Source organism: Stegastes partitus, unplaced genomic scaffold (assembly GCF_000690725.1).
Source record: "Stegastes partitus isolate 25-593 unplaced genomic scaffold, Stegastes_partitus-1.0.2 Scaffold139, whole genome shotgun sequence".
Lineage (NCBI taxonomy): Eukaryota > Metazoa > Chordata > Actinopteri > Pomacentridae > Stegastes > Stegastes partitus.
The window spans coordinates 71,532-93,769 of NW_007577870.1; the positions used below are offsets into that span (position 1 = coordinate 71,532).

At 40.2% G+C, this 22,238-nt stretch overlaps 2 protein-coding genes across 5 annotated transcripts; both read right to left on the reverse strand.

Moving 5' to 3' along the window:
- Nucleotides 1-1,783: 1,783 nt before the first annotated feature.
- pank2 (pantothenate kinase 2) lies at nt 1,784-8,947 on the reverse strand. 2 transcript variants are annotated; one of them, XM_008278949.1, is made up of 7 exons: nt 8,552-8,947; nt 7,719-8,071; nt 6,997-7,250; nt 5,360-5,503; nt 4,869-4,992; nt 3,995-4,120; nt 1,784-3,780 (listed from the first exon to the last, which is right to left on the reverse strand). In XM_008278949.1, exons 1-7 carry the CDS (start codon nt 8,763-8,765, stop codon nt 3,730-3,732), a joined length of 1,266 nt encoding a protein of 421 aa, XP_008277171.1. In that variant the 5' UTR covers nt 8,766-8,947; the 3' UTR covers nt 1,784-3,729. The 2 variants fall into 2 exon arrangements, with proteins under 2 accessions (XP_008277171.1, XP_008277170.1); XM_008278948.1 differs by having other exon boundaries at nt 5,327-5,503.
- A 1,605-nt stretch (nt 8,948-10,552) lies between these two features.
- On the reverse strand, nt 10,553-20,778 carry mavs (mitochondrial antiviral signaling protein). Of its 3 annotated transcripts, XM_008278952.1 has the most exons (6): nt 20,708-20,778; nt 18,107-18,229; nt 17,129-17,306; nt 14,901-15,634; nt 12,277-12,506; nt 10,553-12,237 (listed from the first exon to the last, which is right to left on the reverse strand). In XM_008278952.1, the coding sequence occupies exons 2-6, from the start codon at nt 18,227-18,229 to the stop codon at nt 11,817-11,819; spliced, it is 1,686 nt and encodes a 561-aa protein (XP_008277174.1). In that variant the 5' UTR covers nt 20,708-20,778; the 3' UTR covers nt 10,553-11,816. The 3 variants fall into 3 exon arrangements, with proteins under 3 accessions (XP_008277174.1, XP_008277175.1, XP_008277172.1); XM_008278953.1 differs by having other exon boundaries at nt 10,553-12,506; nt 14,901-15,550; XM_008278950.1 differs by having other exon boundaries at nt 10,553-12,506.
- Between the last annotated feature and the right edge of the window lie 1,460 nt (nt 20,779-22,238).

Here is a 22,238-nt window from a genome sequence, read left to right on the forward strand (position 1 = left end):
CTGGGTAATTTTATCTGCTCTGTGCCCTACATTATAACCAATCTAGTCATTTTAATTGATAAAATAGCTTTAAAGGACCAGTTCAACTCTTACAGTGCTGTTTCCAAAGTGATTACAGCCCCTAAATTGTGCGTGAAATGTTATAAATGCATCAAAATGACATGGAAAAGAGACAATTTCTCTATTTTACATAAGTAATACATCTATAAATCATGTTAAAGTCTAACAAGAATATTCAACAAATCCAACACATACAGCAGGCACATTAGAAACAGTGCTATAGTATTGACTATAATCCTTCTAAATGTGATGCCTGATTACAAGAAAAGCTAAGACACACTTTTGCTTTTGCCATATACATAAAGTCAGGTATAAGTGCACCTTGTGGCTGTTTAATCCAGTTAAAAGAAGCTGTAGATGATATAAACTGGGAAATTCAGCTGTAAAAATAAGCTCTTAATCAGTTTTTAATCACATCTGGCCCAATTTCATCCTTGCTAAACACAAAAGACAACCTAAAAAAGCTGCAAACAAGTTTCTTTTAAAAATATATTACTTAAAGACATACTCACATAGATGTGGAAGTGATGGGTTTCTTAGTAAGGCTTACTAAGTATAAAGCTTTATCAACATGGACTAGCATGCTAATGCTAAAGGGTCGGATACATACAAGTTTACCACACTACAGTCTTAAAAACACACAATTCACCTTTTTTGGAGGCTTAATCCAAAATTAAGCTTGTTTAGTTTGGGAAAATATGCTTATTTGCCTTTTGCCAAGTTAACTAACTCTCTAAAAATGACAGCATACCTGCATAGTAAAAAAAAAAAAAGTAGCTTAACGTTAGCTAGCGGCTAGTCAGCGAGCTGAACACTTTAGCATAAAGACCAGAAACAGGTAGCACTGTGAATTTCAAACATAATAAAGTCAACCTACCAGCACTTCAAAGCTTACTTTTAAACACGTTTTTGTTTTTTTTGGTTTTTTTAAGAAACTAACAAAAATATCATAGTTTATCATTTTATGATGATAATATATAAGCTACTTCCTGGTGGCTCTTGCTTGTTGCCCTGTAAATGCTAGGCTAAGTTAGCCGACTGCTAAATCTTGCTAGTGTACACATTGGTATGTATATAAAGGCCTTTATTATACATATCTATGAGTGAACACATATCTTTGGGTGGATTGATCTCAAATCATCAAAAAGTTCAGCTCTACAATCTCTAAATTTGGTTAGACGTTTTTTCTCTCCAAAACTATGAATATTAAAATTGTGTGTCTGTCAAATTTGAGGTTGATAGAACAAATACTTTAAGATAGAATTTTTTTAAAGCCCACTTCAGGCACTTTAATTTATTATCTTTTTTTTTTTTTTTTTGCACATTGAAATCGTGTTGTTTTTCTTGGCAGTATCTCAGGAACTAATAAAGGGAATTTTCACTGTCATTTCTCATCATGTTGTTGGTTTAGAACCTTCAATACTGGACAAGTACATCAAATAGTCTCTGGTTATGGATTAAAATGATAAAACTAAACAAAGCTGTCATAAAAAGGCTTTTTGTTTTAAACTGGTCTGAACTAAATGTCACTGCACGTCACAATATACGTATTACTACTGTGACATGCAGCTACATGTAAGTCCAACGTAGCCTCTAAATAGAGGTTTGATCAGAAGGCTCCCTATGATTTCAGATGGAATGACTTCTTTACTAACTAGCCGACGTCGTCCCCCAAATGTTTACCTTCTAAGTTCTTCAATAAACACATCACAAGCAGTCAAAGATATGTAGAGATCCTATTTAATAGGGAAATCCAATAAGAAATGTGACATGGCTCTGTTACAAAAAAGTACAAAGTTTTCTTTGCAACGTACAAGCAAACAACAGAGGGAAACCTTTAGAAACACACGTCAGTTTTTCTAATCTTAAAATCACATTGCTGAATACAGTGTTGTATTCTATAGAAAACATTATAGGCACTTAATTTAAACTCAACTTGCTGTATGTACAACTTGCAGATGCAACATCTCCAGTAGCTGACAGCCGATAACTGTCTCTAACCATTTAGTGAGTGAAATGTCTTTATTAGGTAGTTTAGGGTTTACTGTGGTCCCTGTAAATCATAGACGGACTGAATACTGAACTACGAGAGGACATCAAAATGGGACGGATTAAATGAAACAAACAAGTAACACATCAGATGGTCTTCTTTGTAGATCCTTATCAAAAGCTGAACCCTCAGGAGGATTGTTGGACCAAGATGAGAATTAAACTGAAAACGCCAGGACACGAGTGCATACACACTAAACATAGAGGGAAGTGGTCTGGGGTCACCTCCTCTGGAAGTTTGCATCAAGTTTTTTTTTGCATCAAAGACTTTTTCTTGAATCTTGGGAAATTCAAGGACCTTATGCCCTAATGTCATCCTCTACTATTTGTGCAGGTATCTGTACAAGTAGAAGGATGCAATGGCTTGAGGGCACTTCAGCAGTGCAGATGATGGTGCAGTTTTATCAGTAAGACAAACGGGTGCATTAACTTTACAAGCATTGAGATTTCAATTAAGTACTGTAACAGTGAAATATTTACCGTTCATAGGTACAGAAACCATTTAAAAACGCTAAACTGATTCTAAACCAACAGTTTATGAGTGAGAACTAAATGTAACTTGAAATGTGACACAGTGAGAAAAAGTTGGTTGGTTTTTCTGCAGTAACTGTTAAATACAATTCACCATTCACAACGTCAGCTCAAATCCAATTAGTGACAATGAATAAATGCTCACAGATAATAAAAGGTTAAGATTTAGTGGTCATATAGGATTTTGCAGTGTTCTAGCTTGTTCTGGCAAGAGAACCAGGTGGATGAAAGCTCAGCCCGGACCATACAGTTACAGAATCCTGAAAACAGCCAGTACTTTTACAAGAGTAACCGGCGGTGTTTGCTTCAACAGCGTGCATTTTTAGAACTACGTAGAGCTCACACTGTTGGTAATCAATCGAACAATAGCTGATCATGTGACAATCATTACAATTTAAGCAATTTTCTAGCAAAAAATAACACAAAAATCCTTCCTAAATGTGAAGATTTACTGCAATTCTGAACTCAAACTGAATATATCAGAGTTTAGAACACGCATTTTCAATTTTTGGCTCTGGAAGCTTAAGGTGGGCATTTGAAACTACTTTCTGACAGTCACAGTCTCTAAATACCTCCATCCATCTGGTGCCCAAGTCAGCTAAAATAAACAGTTAAAAGTAGTTGCAAATATTTGGCCCAGAACCCGACACCCACTGAGGGGGAAATGTAGTCAACAAGACAAGCCTACCTGATGACAAGTACTTTTTAAAATAAGTATTTCAGGCAACCCTGGTGATTTTCCTTGAGATGTTTCAGACCAACTCTGGCTCATATCTGCAAATTCCTGCACACAATCAACTTTGTCTGCTTTGCTGCATAAAACTTCAAGGCAGGAAACCGACTTGCATCCACCGACCACCACAGCAGACGTGTGAAGAAAAACTAAAAAAAAGTCACTTTACAAACCAGCCTCATTTCTGAGAACATAACAGGACTTCCAAAATGTGTGCCTACCACAACCAAAGTTGACCAGTACCTGGAGGGTGGCTGGCGCAACAACCCACTGTGGAATTGATTGTGAACAGTCTAAAGTGCTAATGGTCTTTGCAGCAGATTGACAAGTACTTCTTTGGATGTAGTTAGGATGGATTAGGACGGATGCAGAAGCTCTAACAGGGCTCCGACTGCACCAAAGTAACCCTAAAAAAAAAACAAAAAAACAGAAACAGCACAAAGAGGGAGTCAGAAATCACTGAGTTTATCAACACAAGAAACCACATTTCAAGTTCTGCAACACAGGGTGGCATAATAAAATTAGAGAAGTAAACCTTTCATGGTACTCGCAACAAAACGAAATAAAACTATTTTGACTTTTCTATTTTATTTCTGGTTTCTGAGGGGTAGAGTTACGTACCTCGTGCCGAAGGAAGAGGGCCTTGAGCTGGCCTTTGGACCAGTAGTCCATTGCATAAGCCAACAGCTTCATAGAGAGGGTGTTGACTCTCAGGAAGTTCCCCACAAACACCACTCGCTCGATGTTCTTAGCAAAGAAAGAGAATGGGCAGAGCATAAACAAATGACAAGAGATACCACGAAAGCAACAGTAACATTTCAGCTAAGCAACCTGATTTTCTCCTACAATGTCGGCACCTTCAGAAGGAAATAACAGACCTTTCTGAGCTTAAATGTATAAATAAAGAACATGCTCCTGCTAAATCAACTAACATCCTAATCCTGTCGGTTTTTCTGCTTTCTTTATGCTGTGAAAGCCGTGTGAATGATGCAGTTCAGCTCCTCTACGCCTTCATAGCCCTGTACAATGCTGCTTGATCAAGACGCCACAAGGCAGCACCGTAAAGAGGCTGAATGCAAAGAGGAAATGGATGACAGGAACAATGGAGGGGAACAGACGATACCACAGGACTGACAGATCTGGACAAAATCTTCTCCAGCACTTGCATAAACAACATTGTCTGGACAAAGGAACTGAGGAACCATCACCAAATGTGTCACCACACTTTAGCGTTTGGTAGCTTTGTAATAACGTTTGCATCAAGATGTTTCCTGTATGTTGAAGGTCTAATTGTGACTCAGTTCAGAACTGTGACAAACCTTTTGCTGTCAAAATTTCATCAGCTACTTACCTGCTGCAGTCCACTGCTATGTGGCAACTATCTCAACACTTTACCTCTTTACTAATCACTCTGTCATCATCGTTCCTCTTGTGCCATCCCTGCACACCAAGAAAAACACCAAACTCCTCATCACATACCGTGGCGTTCACTAACCTCATTGAGAGCACACATTCTGGTGATGGAGCCGATGTTATTGGTGATGGTGACTAGTGTTGCCCTGGCCAGGTCCTCCTTGGACACAGACTCCCTCTTTTCTTTGGACATCATGTTGCCAAAACTAGCAAAACAAAACAAGATTTATCTTTTTAGGATTTCAGGAGAACACATGCAGCAACGCTACACACGACAGAGACAGCATCAGAACATACTTGGCTAAATGAAAACTGCTGTAAGATGCTGGTATTCACTTGAAACTGTACTAACAGATGGAAGTTTCTTGTTTAAAATGCATAAAATTGAAGCCTTTTCGTTTCGCCCCTGATGTTGGAAATGGAGTAAATTTCGCGCTGTGCCATTTCCTCGCTTCATTAAAGCCCTACTTATGCTGGAATCCATCACAAACAGGCTCGTGGTCTACAGTAAGAAACAGAAGAAGCAGCTGTGAACCGCACCTTGAGGCCACAGCCCAGCCCGGCAGTCCAAACCTCTCATAGTCTCCTCCATAGATGTCCCGGACCAGCTTGTCCACACGGGTGCTCTCCCCTTGAGAAGCCATTTCCAGGGCTTCCTCGAAAGTAGAGCAGCCAGTCAGCAGGCAACACAGGCCGAGGAAGGTCCCACCGCCGAGGCTGCCGACACACAGAGCGACAAAGCCACTTGTGATTCCAGGAATTTTAAACTGCGCCAATGCAATGTGTAAAATAGGGTCTAAAATTGTAGGCGAAGAGAGATCACCACTTCAACAAGATTATGTACATTATGCACACTCCTGATTCAAATACACGAGTGCTTCTTACTCAGCACAGGGAACAGAGGGCCATTATGTCGAGGCAGAACCAAGCATTCACGAGTCCCTTTCAAATCCACCAGACAGAGAAACCGCATGTGAAAACAAACCAGTGGACAGAATGAGAGTGGGAGGGAATACAAAAAAAAAAGAATACTTACCAAAAATAACAACAAAACCCTCAGTTTAACTAACATATTTCAAAGTTGGAACTAAACTTGGATCAAAATAACAGAGGAAGAAAAGAAAAAAGACATTTTGAGGCAATAGACAAGTTCGGTAAAAGGAAGTGGTTGCGCAACAGGCGACTCAAAAAAAAAAAAAAAAAAAAAAGCTGCTAGTTTTCACACAAAGGCACCAGGGAGACACGGAGGGGAGACGTCACAAAACGGACCACCCACTCGACCGGACTGCACCTTCCTGCAAATCCCTCAATGAGTTGGAGCTGCCCTGCGTTTCAAATAGCATTCTTTTTCTTTCAGAACGTACTGCAGCTGCCCGTACAAATTACACACTGTAGCATGCAGTATCCTAACGATGAGACGCGCTGCTTCGTGCTTAAAGCTTTGCTCGTCTTGCTCATATATCTGTCGCAGTCCGCAGTATGAACTGAGCGGCCGTCTGTCTGCGCTGTGTCGATGGCTGAACCTTGTTTATACTTGAGCGAGACACTGTGACGTATACGATGCATCTTCCACTGTGCAGAGGATTGTGGGTCAGAACGGCTGAAAAAGCTCGCTGGCCTGCATAATGCAAAGTTTGGTATTTTTAATAGATGAGAAAAAAAAAAAAAGGTTTCTGACTCAGTTTTTGATTAGATGCATCATCTGCACTTCATGTCCTGTAGTAGGTTCTTGCATAAAAAGTGGACAGTTTATGGAATACGTGTGTGCATATGCATTAAACTAAAACTAAAAAAACAGATTTCTGATACACAATTGTTGGATTTTATTGTGAAAAATCTGCTGCTTAAACGTGCTCCCCTGCAGCCACTGCACACCCACTGGGACCCGCTCTTCAGCAAAACAATACAAGAGCCTCAGGCGCTGTATAAATTAAAACTTTCATTAAATAGGGGGGAAAAAAAGGGAAGCAGAGTCCACTTGAGGCAAGCTGCAGGGGGCCCCATGGATTTGCTTTAAGGTTCTGCACAGGCATCCTAAACAAAATCTGATTGAATTTCTGAAAATGTAGTTATATCACAGTTATTTTCCCCGATATACGAAGTCTAAAGATATAAAATGCATGTTAGCACAATATTTTCTAATTCACTCATGAGCACACAGCCTGTTAAGAATCTTAAATTCCACCCTCAAGCATCCAACTAGTTATTACCTGGTCCCAGTGACTCGTTTGTAGTTGTTCTCGGAGTAGACGGCCAGGATACTGACCCCAGACCCGATGTTGACCAGCAGCAGGGGATAAGGGTTCTCCAGTGTATAGGGCTTCTGGACGCAGTGATCTGGGTCGGTGGGGTTTTCAAAGTAGTAGCACTCTGAGGGGCCGCTGGACACCACCGAGTCGATGTACAGCACCCCCCGAATCAAGCAGTCCAACTCGTCCAGCTTGTGAAGCTGCAGGTCGGCCATCTTTGTTTTATGAGAGAAAAAGAGAGCATGGATAACATCCTCACGAAGGGGATGTGGTTTAGGGGAGCACAGAGGCAGGAAACTGGGGGAGGAGGGAATGCAGGGAGGGTCAGAAAACAGGAACTTTAATTACAATTCAACAGGAGTTTGTATCGCTAAAAAGAAGAAACATACTACAAACGATGTTTTTTTCTATTTCTTTCAAAATACAGCACGTTATTCATATTTTAAGGCCACATTACTACAACAACAAGGCTTTCGTTCATAGTAATTACTGGTCCAAGTACAGTAACTGATGTTTTATTGCCGGAAAATTAATCTGCTTTGATTTGTCAAGATGGAGTGCTTCATCTAACTGCTTTTTGGAACATGCTATAACCTCACAATTGTCTCAATCTCCTCCTTGTGTCTCTTCACTGCCTGTGAAAACAACCCCCGCCCCCGAAAAAAGCACAACTGCACACCCACCGTACGGAAATCAGACTCAAACTTGTACGCCCCCCCTCCGGTGGCGCAGAGGGTGGTGTGAAGGCTGGAGAAGTGCTTGTTGCGGCCCATCTGCAGGAAGGCCGGCAGGTCGTGCGTGGGGAAGCGGATGAAGTGCAGGTTGCCCGTCCTGCCGCACAGCGTCAGGTCCTGCAGCTCCAGGTGCACGTCCCTGATGCCAGTCTTGCCATAGGCAGTGTTGGAGGTCAGGTAGCGCCGAATGCTCTTCAGATTCTCCACCTCTTCCTGCTCCTCCTCTGCTGTGATGTCTTTGGGCTCAAAGTAGACGAGCTTCACCAGAGTGCCTCCAATGTCCATCCCAAACCAGGGAAATGCTGCATTATGTGAGATAATATATGCAAAAAAAAAAAAAAAAGATTATTTTTAAATAATAAAATGCATGACATTGCATGATAATAAACACACATTTCTAACATGATAATGCATGATGACAGTGGGGACTAGTGGAGATGATGTCTCAGTGCTGGTAATGGTGAGCAGCTTCATCCTTACAAGCAACAGTACAGTGTGTACCGCGAACGCCATCTTGTTGCAAAATAGATTCTGGCTATTTACTGCCACTACCGATATTACATTTAACACCAACGCCACACAGACTGTCAATGTCATATTACTACATTAAACAATAATTTCGGTTCATTTAAAAATAAAACAAAAAAAACCCTATACATTATTGTTGCATCTACATCGGCGCTGGCTATCTTTTGAAGGGGAACGCCTTTGATTTCTGTATACATGCAGCGGACCCCTTCGTCCCCAGTAAATACCCAGAGCCCACACTAGCAAACACCTACGCGGCCTGGTCTTCTTCACCGAGTCGCTCCGATGCCTCGCCGTCGAGTTGGAGCTCCGCCGGTCGGGTGTGGCCCTTCCCGCGGGCGCGGCCGCCTCGCTGCCGGGCTCGTTTCGGAAATAACCGGGCATCTCCTTGTTGGACCGCGGCTGCTTCGAGGGCGTTTCGTCTTCGTCGACAGCATCATCGTCGCGCTGGTGGCCATTGAACGCCATCGAAAAACAAAATGACCAGTTAACTACATAAATGCCGCGGGTTCGCGATGAGTTAAATCATTAGACGTCAATGATTTATGAGGACAATGGAGTCCGAGGCTTAACGAGCTAGCTAATTAGCCAGCTAAGTGGCTAAGTGTGTCGTTTCAAACGGCGGGGCTACATGTCCTTTTTATGTTCGCTGTCAATACGGACGGGGGCGGGGCCGGCGGATGATTGACGGGCGCCTGGACCAATCAGAGGGGGAATCCAGCAGCAGGAAAACAGTTCACAAAAGGGGGCTGATGTCACTTTTTTTTCTTGAATTTTACTGTATGCATGGAGAGATGAAACTAGCACCATTTATAGTTAAGATTTCAGAAAAATACTTACAAATAATAGCCCTCTTAACTCCTAGCAGTTTTTGTGTCTCTTTTCGTTTTTGCTACTGTCACATTTTTAGTCACTGGGGGTTCAAAGGTGTGTTTTGTGCAGCATAACAAATTTATAATGCCATAAATCATAAACAAACAAACAAAAAAAAACATTAACATAATCTTGAGGGGGAAAAAAAGTGACTGTACACACTATATACTATTGGAATATATTATATATTATTCCAATAAACACTGGCCTGAAACTGCAAGTGAATATTGTGAATGCAGTCAAAGAAGTTACAGATTATAGAGACAAGCAGACAGAAATGTTTAAAGCAGCTGAGCGAGGTTGATGTCTAACTCAGAAAGGCAATAAATGACAGCAGTTTATGCAAAAGTTAGTTTCATTTTCTTCTTTTTTTTTCCACCAGGGCTTGCTGTAGAAGATTTCATTTTGTGATTAGTGCGGAGTGGTGGTGAGGAGACTGTTCTTGTAGTCAACTTACATTATACTGGGATATTATATATTTTACTGCTTGCATTTTTAATTCGCTTCCCCACTCATCTCCTATCTGCTCTATGTAAACTGTGTAAACACTAAAGACTAACACAATGACACAATTACCACAGTCTGAATAAATGTTAGATTTTTGGTGAATCTTGAAATGAGACATTCAGAAGTCAAGTAAAGAGATATGAATGAGCCAGCAATGTCTTTTGCTCTATATTTAATCATAATTTTCGTAAATACTTTTTTCACAGTAAGAAGGGGGGGGAGAAATTTTGACCATTAAACAATTAATTTCCTGTATTCTGGTGAATTTATATGCACCAACTTGAGCCTCTTCTGCTTCAGTTTATGTTGAAATTGCTGATTTATATGAAGGAAGAGACAAATTTCAGGCACCAGGTCACAACTGATGATATGCATTACATAGATCAATTTTTCATATTTAATATCCCTGCTGATTTAACACACATAAGTAAAATCTAGTCTTCTGTCCTCTATTGTGTCTTTTATTTCGGATGTGCATGTGGCACCTTTTGACACCAGTAATACATTCATTCATTTTCCTTTATTCATAAACCCCCTTGGACTTTAACAGCTCATGTGTTTCAGCAAGAATTCTGCTCATGTTCAAAACTTCCTGCACATTCAAAACATATCACATGGATCTGTGCACCAGTATGCCATGACATTGTGACAGTGAGGCATCATGAACAAAGCCATCCGTCTGAAGTTAAACCGAAATTCAGCCATTAGTCATTTCTGAATGCTGACGTGCAACCATGTCTTCAGTGAAAATAACTTATGGATGCCTGACTAATAATCTGTCACCATTGTTCTGTGATGCAAATCCAATAAAAAGACATGGCTTTCTTTTTTTCCCCCAGAGTTACTCATTCAACATGTTCATTCAATAAATCAACTTTTAAATATAATTTCATGTTTATTGATGATTGCTGCAGTGCATAGCTAGAGACAGTGCATAAAATGTCAGTTAAAACTGAACTCAGATTACAATTTACACGTGAGCCATAATCAAAATACATTTCATCTCCACCTGTGCAGCTCAAATACGCTCTTAAAATGTGCAAAACCTTCTAAATTAACCTTTTCCTGTGCTGACAAAGCTATTTACAATAAAAATCTCTCACCTTCCATGACAGACAAACATGTTTCTACATTTTCTAATCAACAAATAAAATGCCAGAAAGCCCACAGTGAATTGTGCAGATCGCTGGTCGCCTAAAAAGGTCCACTGAGGACCAAATTCACCAAGTTCAGCAAAATAGTTTTTATAGTACAGTAGTATTTTTACTATAGTATAGTAACATTTACTACACGTTTACATTTTCAAGCATTAAGAAAAAAAGAAACAAGCCTCAAAAATCACAAAATAAACTCCACCCCGCAAAAAATACGCAGCTAATGACAATACGACTTGTCATAGTAATGCAAGACGCTTTCCTGCTTAGAAATAACCTGGGGGCTGCTGCCATAAAAAGACAAATCTCTACTAAGGAGTGCAATGGTTTTTATAAAAATACGGGAGTTTTCTAAGCATGTAAAATAACTCTGCAGGGGTTCAGCTGACTGATTCTTTGTTGAATATCTGAAACATCACGAGTGCTTTGGAATGCTTCTGACACATCAGTTTCTCTTAAAATACATACTTGGATTTCCATATCGTGTGTATATATATTTATATATTTACAAATAAATACAGACAGTGCAATAGCGATCATTTACAGCCCTGTTTCCTGCTATGGACAGGAAAAGGACATTTACAGAGTTTGGTGACCTGCTGGTTTTCTCTCTTCCCCAGTCCAATAAAATTCACTTTTATGATACACTAGTTCTCACAGTCTGATTCGGCTTATCAGACGAGAGAACACACAATCATTACTTAACGACTGCAGTGTACCTTTAAAAACCACACATTTCCAGCAAGTGCAGGAATTACCTGAGATCTCAACCCAGGTCCATGAAGTGACCCCGAGTAGACCACGAAGGGCAGATTTGGTTTTTGCTCTCAACAGTAAAAAGATAAAACAACCACAGATCTGTAATTAATGACATGATCAAAGGTCTTACAAGCCAGCTATTATTAGGATAGGTAATGATTAAACTGTTGCCTCATGCCTTCCCATTCTGTATCTTCTTTATCGTCATTAAACGCATTAGATTCCTTTAACTCTTGAACCTCCACGCCGCCAGCAGGGCACAGGCACCGACTCCCACAGCAGTCAGAACGTACTTTGTGTTAGGCGACCGGCTGAGATTGGTCTGAAGAGCCGTCTTGTCGTCTGAATTCTGCACGAGTGAGATATCAGCCGCTGCAGGTTCACAGGAACCCGATACGGTATCAGCAGGAGGTGCAGAGGTGAATTCTTTGGCTGCTTCGCCGTTGATTTGAATCTGCGGCGCCGGGGTCTGGCCGCCCTGGTTAAGGATGGACGGCACCTCGGACACATGCACCACGTTCTCCTGAACCTCCTGCATGTCCAAGCTCTCAGACGGAGACTCGTAATGGTTCTCCTCGGGTTCGTTGTGGTTAGGGGCGATGCCGTTCTCCTGGCATGGCAGTGCTGTATCGGTGTTCTCGACAGCGGAGCATGCAGAAGAGCTCACGACGTCTGGTGCAGCTTCGCTTATTTCCAGACGATCACTGTTACCAGAGTAGGGCTCCACCAGCACCATGGATGCAGGGACAGTGGGACTGGTGTGGTTTGCTGGTTGGATGCTGACCAGTTGTCCAGGCTTGCTGAGACACACAGAGTCGTCATCATTAAGGGAGGCGTTCACCAAAGCAGCCGCAGCAGCATCAGGCTGAGGGGAGGTTGTAGCTGCAGTTTCAGTCTGCGGGCTGCTCTCAACAATCTGCAGAGGAAAAGGATGACAAATTAAAAGTTTTACATTTAAAGGAACCGGTGTAGTTTTTTAACTCTCAAGCATGTAAATGTGACTTGGCATTAAAAAGATTCATAATGCATTTTGGTAAAAACACCATTACTGACTATTTCCCCAAAGGGTAGCTGAACTGAGCAAACATAATGTTAACTCTGAATCCTAAAAGCAACCAGTAGGTTTGAAACCCAAGTTATCTTTTATTATTGTTAGAATTATAATTATTATTATAAATAGAAGAAAATCTTCAAAATGAAAGCATTTATCAAAGCCAAAAACTGTAAAAACAAAGACAATCATCAGATTTTCAACTTCACTGTCTCCCTCCAATCATATTTCATTCAAATCACTTTATTCTGCATGTGTTATTTAAAAATTGACCAAAAATACACAGTTTTTACACTAAAAACTGTTTGTAAAAAGCAAAAAAACTGGCCATGGTCGTATTGTTGCCACAGAGGTACGGGATGTTGTATAGTCGGGAGTTAAAATGTGACGGGAGCATAAACAGCCAGAAACTGTTTGGGGCTCAAAGAGTTAATGAATGCACAGTTGAGGTCATGTACACGTCATACAATCTCTCACTTGTGCTTTTGCTTCTTTGTGTTCTTTTGCCTCAAATCCAAATCCTGCTGTCTTCTTTATCAACCAAAACTGTTTGCAGAGACTCTACACATGCTTTCTTTCTAACTGTATAACAAAATGCTGTTCAGTCAGAGTGAATAAGGTCAAACACAAGATGTCATAGAGAAGAGTAAGTGTATGAATGAGAATTACAAACATTGCAGATATTCAGAATCAATACATATTAAAAGTTTGACATTTTAGAAAACATTAACCAATGATTGATGTTTGTACAGTGATGTCAGAGGTGCGGGTTTCATGAAAAGGTGGAGGACGAGGCCACTAGCAGCACTACGGTGAAACGTTTTTATGGTTTTCGTGTGGAGCTCCCGTTTTATTTGTCTGCCCTGTGTTAGTATGAACATCTGGCTGTTTGACACACAATCCTGCCAAACGTTTCACACCCTTCCAATGACAGACAATTGGCGGCTGTTACGTGCCAAAAAAAAAATGCAGTAATGTGCCAGCAGAGGTAAGAGAGAAGATGAACTGCATGCCAGCAAACAATGAACATTGTGAACATCTGCTTCTAAAATGTTTTATGATGGGGGGGATCCATTTAATGTATGTAGTGTGGCTCAAGGATAGGCACAATGTAAATATAAATTAGCTGAGCTTTGGGGTTTTCGTAAGGAAAGCTCAACAAAATATCTTTAACTTTGATTTCAGTAACACTACTAGAACTGCAAACACTTTAAACGGTAATAACCCAACAGAAAACACTACTACTTACAGTCACACTGAGTATCAGAAATACGTTTGCCATGTTTATATTCCTACTTAATATTGACAATAGAGTTATTATGATAATTCTGCTTATTATTGGTGGAATAATGGGTAATAATCGACATTTGCATCGCGTTATAGTTAAATATCTATAATTTGACTCAGTTGCTGTGCATGTGCAGCTGCTAAGATAAACAGAGATGGGAAAAATGGGAAAGCTGCCTGGTTAGAAGCAAGTTGATGAAGCTAAACTTAGAATAAAAACATATAAATAGTACATGTATTACGCAGCTTAAGGACAGGCTGGATATTGTCACGCTACCATTTGAGAGACGCTCCAAGGGATTAATGTAGTGGATGTAAAGTGAAAATATGAATGCAGATATTAATAAACCTTAATACTCAGACTGGAGCCTTGTCCTTCTTTGGATTTCTAAGTTTAATGTAGAACAATAAAGTATGAGTTAAAACTGTCAGAGGGGCATTGTGAGCTAAAGTGAGATTTTCTTAATACAACTTGGTGTATTTCTTCTGTTTTGTGGCACATTTTTGGTCTTCTATGAACAATTTTCCTAATATGAACAATAAATTAAGGTTTCTGAACACCAAAAAAACATTCAAAAGGAGAAATAAAGACCAATTGTGTATAATGCAATACATCAACGAAACCTGTGTCCATCACATAAATGACGAACGCAGTTATGTCTAAGCCTTAACAGGTAATTATTTCAGTTTACTGGAAGGTTTCATTGGCAAAAACTCAACAACAAACACATTTTTTGATCACTTGTAGTCTATTCATGACATTTCCGTCTTCATCAGGTAAACTTCATGAATTAAATCATTAATTAGTTTTGCTTGTTGAAGATTTGAGAACCACAGAGACCGACAGTGCACGGAACCTTTGGGTTTTCTTTATAACTAAAGCTTAAAATGAGTGTTTATAGATGTTTAATGCATCGGATCTTTTGCTTTTCTACAACTTAAGTCTTACAATGAGTGTATTTTGGTATTCACCTGTGCAGCAGCAGGTTCAGAAGTCTCCTCAGGCTGCAGGACAGCAGCAGGAATCGTGTTGACCGGAGGGGTGGTGTCCTGGACCGGAGCCTTCGCTGGGGTCAAAGTGAGAAAGGAGGATTCATCTGAGTCCATCTGAGCTGGAGATTGACTCCGTGGGGGTTCCTCCTCAGTGGCAGGCGCTGTTTGGAGATGATCTGGGTAGGATGGAGCGCCTGTTTCAGTCTGCTCGACTGGATGCGGGGTGGTCGCAGAGTTAACCAAAACCTCGACATTTGCTGACCTCCCCTGAACCGGGATATCTGATTCAGAGTTTTCCTCAGGCTCCTGATGGGAGTTAATCTCCCTCTGTTGCAGCGGGGGCGTGGTCATCTGAGCGTGCGGGGTCTCAGGGGACGGAGGAGGTGTTGATGGAGGAGGCTTCGCGTCGATGTGAGTCGACTGTGGAGGCTCGGCGACGGGCTCAGGTGGGGAAACTGCTTCGGGAACTTGGGCGGCGGCGGCTGCTGCTGCTGCTGCTGCTGCTGCTGCTGGGGTCTGGGTGGCTTGCAGCAGCTGTGATGGGGTTTCCGGAGGAGGTGGAGCCTGGGTAGCTGGCTCTGGAGGAGCTGGAGGAGCTTCAGCTGGAGAAGCAGCAGCAGCACCACTTTCTGGAATTGGCAAATGACTGTCAGATGGTGGTGGATGGACGTGTGCCCTCACGACATTCATTGGAGGGGAGCTGGGGTTGGAATCTAGGGCAAAGCAAACAGCGATGGTATTTAAATCTGTCACGTCCACACGTGACTGAAGCCATGTGAAATCCTGAAGGACTAAACAGGAATTCATTTATCATTAACTAATTTACTGGAGTCTTTGATGTCAAAAAAGCTGGACTAAAGTTCAAACATACAGCAAGTTATTCCATGCATCAGCTTGCCGGAAAACTGGACTATGATTTTATACTTTTATTATCACAGTGATGTAATGCAGTAAACATAAAATGAATCCTAGAAAGACACAAAAAGTGCAGGCAATAGGAAATACAGATGGTAAAATGAAAGATGCAAACAACAGATGTATTCATTTTTTCCAATATGCAGTCTGTTTGAATAATTTCTTCAAAGAAAAGCCTAAATTATCTGATTCCAGCTTCTTAAATGTGAGCATTATCCGGTTTCTGTCCTCTTCTATGACAGTAAACTGAATATCTTCGATTTGTGGACAAAACAGGACATTTGAGGGCGTCGTCTTGTGCTTTGGGAAACACTGATTGACATTTTTTCACCATTTTCTGACCCTTTGTAGACAAAACAACTCATGTAATAATTGAGAAAATATTCAAGAGTTTAATCGGCAAAGAAAATAAAGATTAGCTGCAGCCCTAACATCGACAGCGAGCCATTGCCCTACTTTATTTTACTGTATAGAAGGACTGTATGTATATCTTACTGTTTGTTGATACTGTGTGCGTGCTGTTTGTGTAGTCAACTCACAGAATAAAAACTGCATGGTCATGTATGTGGGAAATCAATTTGTGAAGCAAAAACTATGAGATGACACACATGATATCTTCTCCTGATAGCTAAAAGTGTCACATTTTTGAATTTGGAGCTTCATGCTCAGATACTGAGGGTTAAGAAAGTCAGCATTCTCCCACATGTTTCTCACAAGTGTGCAGAGTTGTGAACTGTCTGTCAAGGTCGGACGACAAGGAGACACCGTTTTGCTTCAGCGGTATAAATCAGCTTACAGTGGTCACAGCCCACTTGCTCGCCTGAGAACCGCCCAAGCATGCGTGAACAGAGATTATCATATGCACACCTCGGACACTCAAGTCTCAGGCAAAAATAGACTTAACTCGCTGTGTAACGTGCATCTGAACAGCATTCTGCAAACATTTTATTCCCACGGGCTGCAGTATGAAGTGATTAGTGCAACAATTTGCAATATGCATTCCATCAGATTTATATAGGATCAATAGTGTAGTGAAATTTTTGAGCGGCTGCAACTTTTTTTGGGGCACAAAAAGTATTTGTTAATTTCTAATATACTGTTTCCTGCAAACCTTGGCAGAGCATTAAGTTGTTTAGATAAGGAGTCTATTTAGGAATCAAATATTTCTTTATTATCTCACATGCTACTTAGATGATAGCAAACCTGACAAATAGACTGCTTACAACTGGAAAAAGGGATACTGCATTCTATGATGACATACACGGTGCAAGGTAAATCATTTGTTGACTTACTGCTGCCTCTCAGAGCGTTGTATTCTCTTCTGATATCAGCTGCAATAGTGCGATGCTCACATGCCTCGAGCGCATCAATGAACTGCTCCGGCCAGTTTTCTCTTCTCTTTAGACAATCCAGAAGAAGAATCATGGCTTCAAAATTCCCACTAGTCTCTCGTTTTGCTTCTATAGTTTCCTAAAATTACATTTTAAAAGACAAAAAGCACACACACAATCAGTTTTATTACAGCAGTAATCAGGTTTGTTTGCTAGTAATACAGATTTTCAGTAGTAACCATCATCATTGATAATAAAACTTACCAAACAATAGGCAAATCTGATGTTGATTTTCAAAAAACACCTACATGAGTATGTTAAAAACAAATCTTATCAGTATTAACATTAGATTTGCATCAACCAAATAATCAGATCTCTAATCCTTTTAGCTCATACTTTGAGTAAATAGTTCCTGATTCAACAAACAAATTTTATTTTGGCAAAGTTAAAATGTGGCTGCTTGTGTTTATATCAGTTAATATTTGAGAGTCTTAGTTTAAGGTAGCAGGAGCAGGACTCTGAACATTGTCAGGGGCTCCACAGCCTCTCCATAAACTGTTTGAACTGCTGCCATCAGGCAAACGTTTCTGGAACATTAAAGGAAGAACCTCCAGAATGATCAACAGCTTCATACCACAAGCTGTCATAATGCTGAACTGCTGATCCAGATACGCAAACACTTCTTTATTTAAATTGCTTTAAGTTACTGGATCCTGAAGAAACGCTCTCTCATCTTGCCTGTACTACTGTGTATTGCAGCAAAATGACAATAAACTTCATTCGATTTGATAATTAAGGTACCAGTGGGAGTATTTTAAGCTGTCTGTGCAGAAACTCAAGCATTGTGTTGGCACTTCTATTAGCTACTATCAATACAGGTTGTTATTCAACTAGTATTTCAAAAACATCCTACACTTATTGATGTTTAATGAGACCTACCCGGTCGTGAGCAGTCAGGCAAGGCAGATGGATCACTATTTCTCTCACTTTCACCTTGCTAACAATGGTGGGCATGTTCCGCCGCAGGTACCCATTGTACAGTTTGTCATTGACGAAAGACATCTGAAAAGTCAAAGAGCAGACAAAATGTTAAAAATGCTTATTCCCGGCACACAAGTCAGGTTTCTAGTTATTTACAGCTGTGCAAACGGGTACACACCCCAACATTTTATGTAGTAAATACTTCAGCTGGCACAGCACTTTGGCAACATTCCCTTGGATAAACCCAAACCTTTATTTCCTTTTCACGTCATGTGAAAGTACCTAAAATAACAATGATGTAACCTGATCTTTAATGTCTGATGCAACTACAGACACAGTGAGGGGATTTTTATCCAACGAAACCGAAACTGAAAGAGGAGATCAGTCAGCCTGCAACTGTGGGAAACAGAAAATTCTCTCTTTCAGTTTAGCACAAAGTCATAATTGTGCAAAAAAGCTAACGTTCTGCACACCCACAGCTCTCTTTCTTTCTCACTAAAGGAAAACACGCCTACTTTTCAAGGTTGTAGCCGTCTGGAGCAAGAAGACGGTGCACACTTCCCAACTAGTTACTTATTAATCACCTCCGGATGACGGTTTAATATCTGAACAGTAAAATGTGCAGCAGGAAAGTTTAAAATGTCTCATTCCAAACACACCCACGCGCTCTCAGGGTCAATTAGAAAGCTCGGGTACACTTTTTTTTTGTATTGAATACACTTTAAGCCTTTCCGTTTGTTTGTATCTAAACAGCCAGGTTCAGTAATCTGTTGTCAGGTTCAGTCAGAGGGGACGTTTTCTCCAAGATATCCTGTCACCACCGGCTACGTGGTTTAAAGTTTAGTGTAAATGTGAGACAGCAGCAACTGCAGACTGCCGCCGTCTCCAAATGGAATAAATATCAGACGCAGGAAGCAAAGAGCAAAGTCTTCCTCGTTGTATTATTAGCCCACAGAGGCCACAGTTTACCTGCCACACACACATAACCTGACAGGTACATGCTACTGTGTGTTCAGGCCTTGTGAGTAAAGTTTGTGCGGGTGTACGTTGTTTTCAAGCATGCATCTAAGTGTAAAGTGATGAGAGATTGCAGACTAACAAGACTAGGAAGGGGGTGTGAGAAAAAAAAGGCACCTTGGCACAAGGGCGAGTAATGCAGAGCTGAGCCAAATGAATGACCTCTAAACTGGCACGTAACTACGGTTCTTTTCTTGCCAGTCTCCTTGGATTTCCAAGACGCTCAAATTTCATGCAAAGCAGATATGTTACTAAACTCTCACAACTGTAGCTGAAAGATTTAAACCTTACTTTATTTTCACAAATGAAAAGACACCATGAACAAGAAATTAAAGATATTGAGACGTGCGTGAGGAAATAATCCTTTTGAAGTAAAGCAAGTTGGGAAGAAATTAAATAGGCTGCAAGTACAAAAGAGACTCCTGCCTGCATATGAAAGAAATATATCATCAAAAAAAAGACTTTTCGGTCCTAGTATTGGGTAAAACCACTGACTAAGAAGGTTGGGGAAGAATTTATTTGTAAATGACCTACATACATTACTAAAACTACCTTTAAAGCCTGTTTTGGGGAGTAGGGAAGGTTGCACACAAATAAAACAACGGTGAAAGAAGCTTAATTACTGAAATATGCTTCTAAAACTAACTTAAAGGATATTTTGGGGGTTAAAACAACTATCTAAGAAGGCTGAGAATATTTTAGGAAAGGATCCACAACACAACAAAGACAAAAGAGACAGACACCTGCCTGTACATTGTAGAAATATATCACTAAAACTACTTTGTATGTTTCAGGGGTTAAAGAGAGTTGGAAATAATTAGAAATGGCTGCACAAACACAACAAAGACCAAAGACACTAAAACCTGCCTGTAAATTGTAGAAATATATAACTAAAACTACTTTTAAAAGTTTAAAGTGACTGAGAAATTTATGGATAAATAAAAGAAGGCTGCACAAACACAACAACAGGCTTTAAATTACTGCAATAATTCAATACATGTGGCTATGTTCTTCCTGTTTTGGGGGTTAAAACAACTGAACAAGGAAGCTGAGGTTAATTTATGAAGGTTGCACATGTGAAAAGAGAACAACAGCCTGTAAACTATTAAAAATAACCCAATAAACTACTTTTAATGTCTGTGTTGAGGGGTTAAACAACTGACTAGGAAGCTTGCTAATAATTTAAGAAGGCTGCACTCACACAACAAGGACAAAAGAGTCTAAATTATTATAATAACTCATTAAAACTACTTTTAATGCCCATTTTTGGGTGTAAAACAACCGGCTAAGAAGGTTGGGGATCATTCAAGAAGGATAAACAAGCACAAAAAGGACGAATAACTCCATGTAAATCACAGAAATATGTTTGCTAGCCGACAGGAATTAGCAGTTAAAAGTTGCGCAGAAGCAAATTGACAGATACGACACACGCTAGCTAATGTCACAGCGGCGACACAGGAGCTAAAACGACCACTTAAACATGAATTCAGCGTATTTACACGTTTAATTCAGCCCGATAAAGGTGTATAATCTGCTCCTCACCTTTCGTTTTTAGAGCTCCAACTGTTCGTGACTCTCTGAAGCGCTATTCCTCCTCTGACTGAAACCTGCGCCGTCTTCTTCTCACACATCTGCGCAGCCGCTCCTCCCCGTTCTCCGCTGCCATTGGACAGCAGCACCCATCAATCAAACGACGGACCAATAGGAACGGGTTGAGGCGGCAGCGGAGGCGGGGCTTGGCTAATCTTGACCCTTGCCGTGACCTTTGCTGTGCTGTGCTGGATGGCAGCAGAATTAGATTGGATCTGGACTTTTGGTTTACATCTGTCTCTAATCCCTGATCCTAATCCGTTCACATGGACAGAGAGGCGCAGAGAGAAGGTCTATGCATGAAATACAAAATGCATAACCGGTGCAATTTATCATTATTTATTTTTAAGACAATAAATATGTCACTCAATAACAAGCAAACAGCAGCACTGAAGCATGTGATGTTTAGTTGAGTAAAAGCAGCAATACTAAAAAATGCAAGAAAATACACACAAAAATCCTGCGCATCCTCCTGCATTTTACTCTTATTACCCTTAACATTTAGATTAGTCTGGCTATTTTATATTATATCCAGTTACTGCAGAGCCATAATCAATAATAGTGTAGGTACTTTACATTAATATTTCACTAAGTGAGGTAAATTTGTGTTTTTTAATACCTATATCAATATATATCTATGTACATGCATATATATATATTTTGTGGGGGGTAGTTTATTCTATAACAATGCATTATGTGTTAAAAATCAAACTAATTACCAGCTATAAAATAAATGTAATGACGATGCTGTGTTAGAGTAGAACTATACAGCACCAAGAAATGGTAATACTGAGACAAATAAAAAATAAATAGAGTGTCTTGTTACATTCCTGCCTTAATTACAAGCGAGAATCTTGAATTCAGGATTATTTAGAAGTGATTATTTAAGCACCATCAACAAATAAAGACTCTCCGCTGTCACCGTTGTCAGGCTGCTGAATTATTATTATTAATAGTACTTAATTAATAGTATCAGTGCAGTAACATATAAACACCATTGCTATGTTGTATTTGGTTCAGGTGGAGCGTATTTTAGTTTCATGTGTAACACTCTAAAACTACTAACCACTACTGCTCATGTCAGTACATTCTCTTTATTATTTCCTGTTTGTGAGTGCAGTTGTGTATGCAGCACAGATTTCATATGTACTAATCCATGTTTAATCATGACTAATCTGAGTGCAGCAACTATAAGCAACTGCATTTGCAGCTATATGACCACACAGTGAGGGGATTTTTATTCAACGAAACTGAAACTGAAAGAGGAGATCGACCAACTGTGGGAAACGGAAAAATTCCAATCAGAGAAAGTAGCTTTTACTTGTTTTACAACTCTGAGATGCAATAAACTGATCTGAACTTGGATCAGCTGTTCGAGTTTATTGTTTTAACTGGGCCCATAACTGTACTTTACTTTTTATGTGTAACGGGTACAGTTGAGTGACACGAGGCCCTGGGGTTATTAAGGTTGTATTGAAATGTG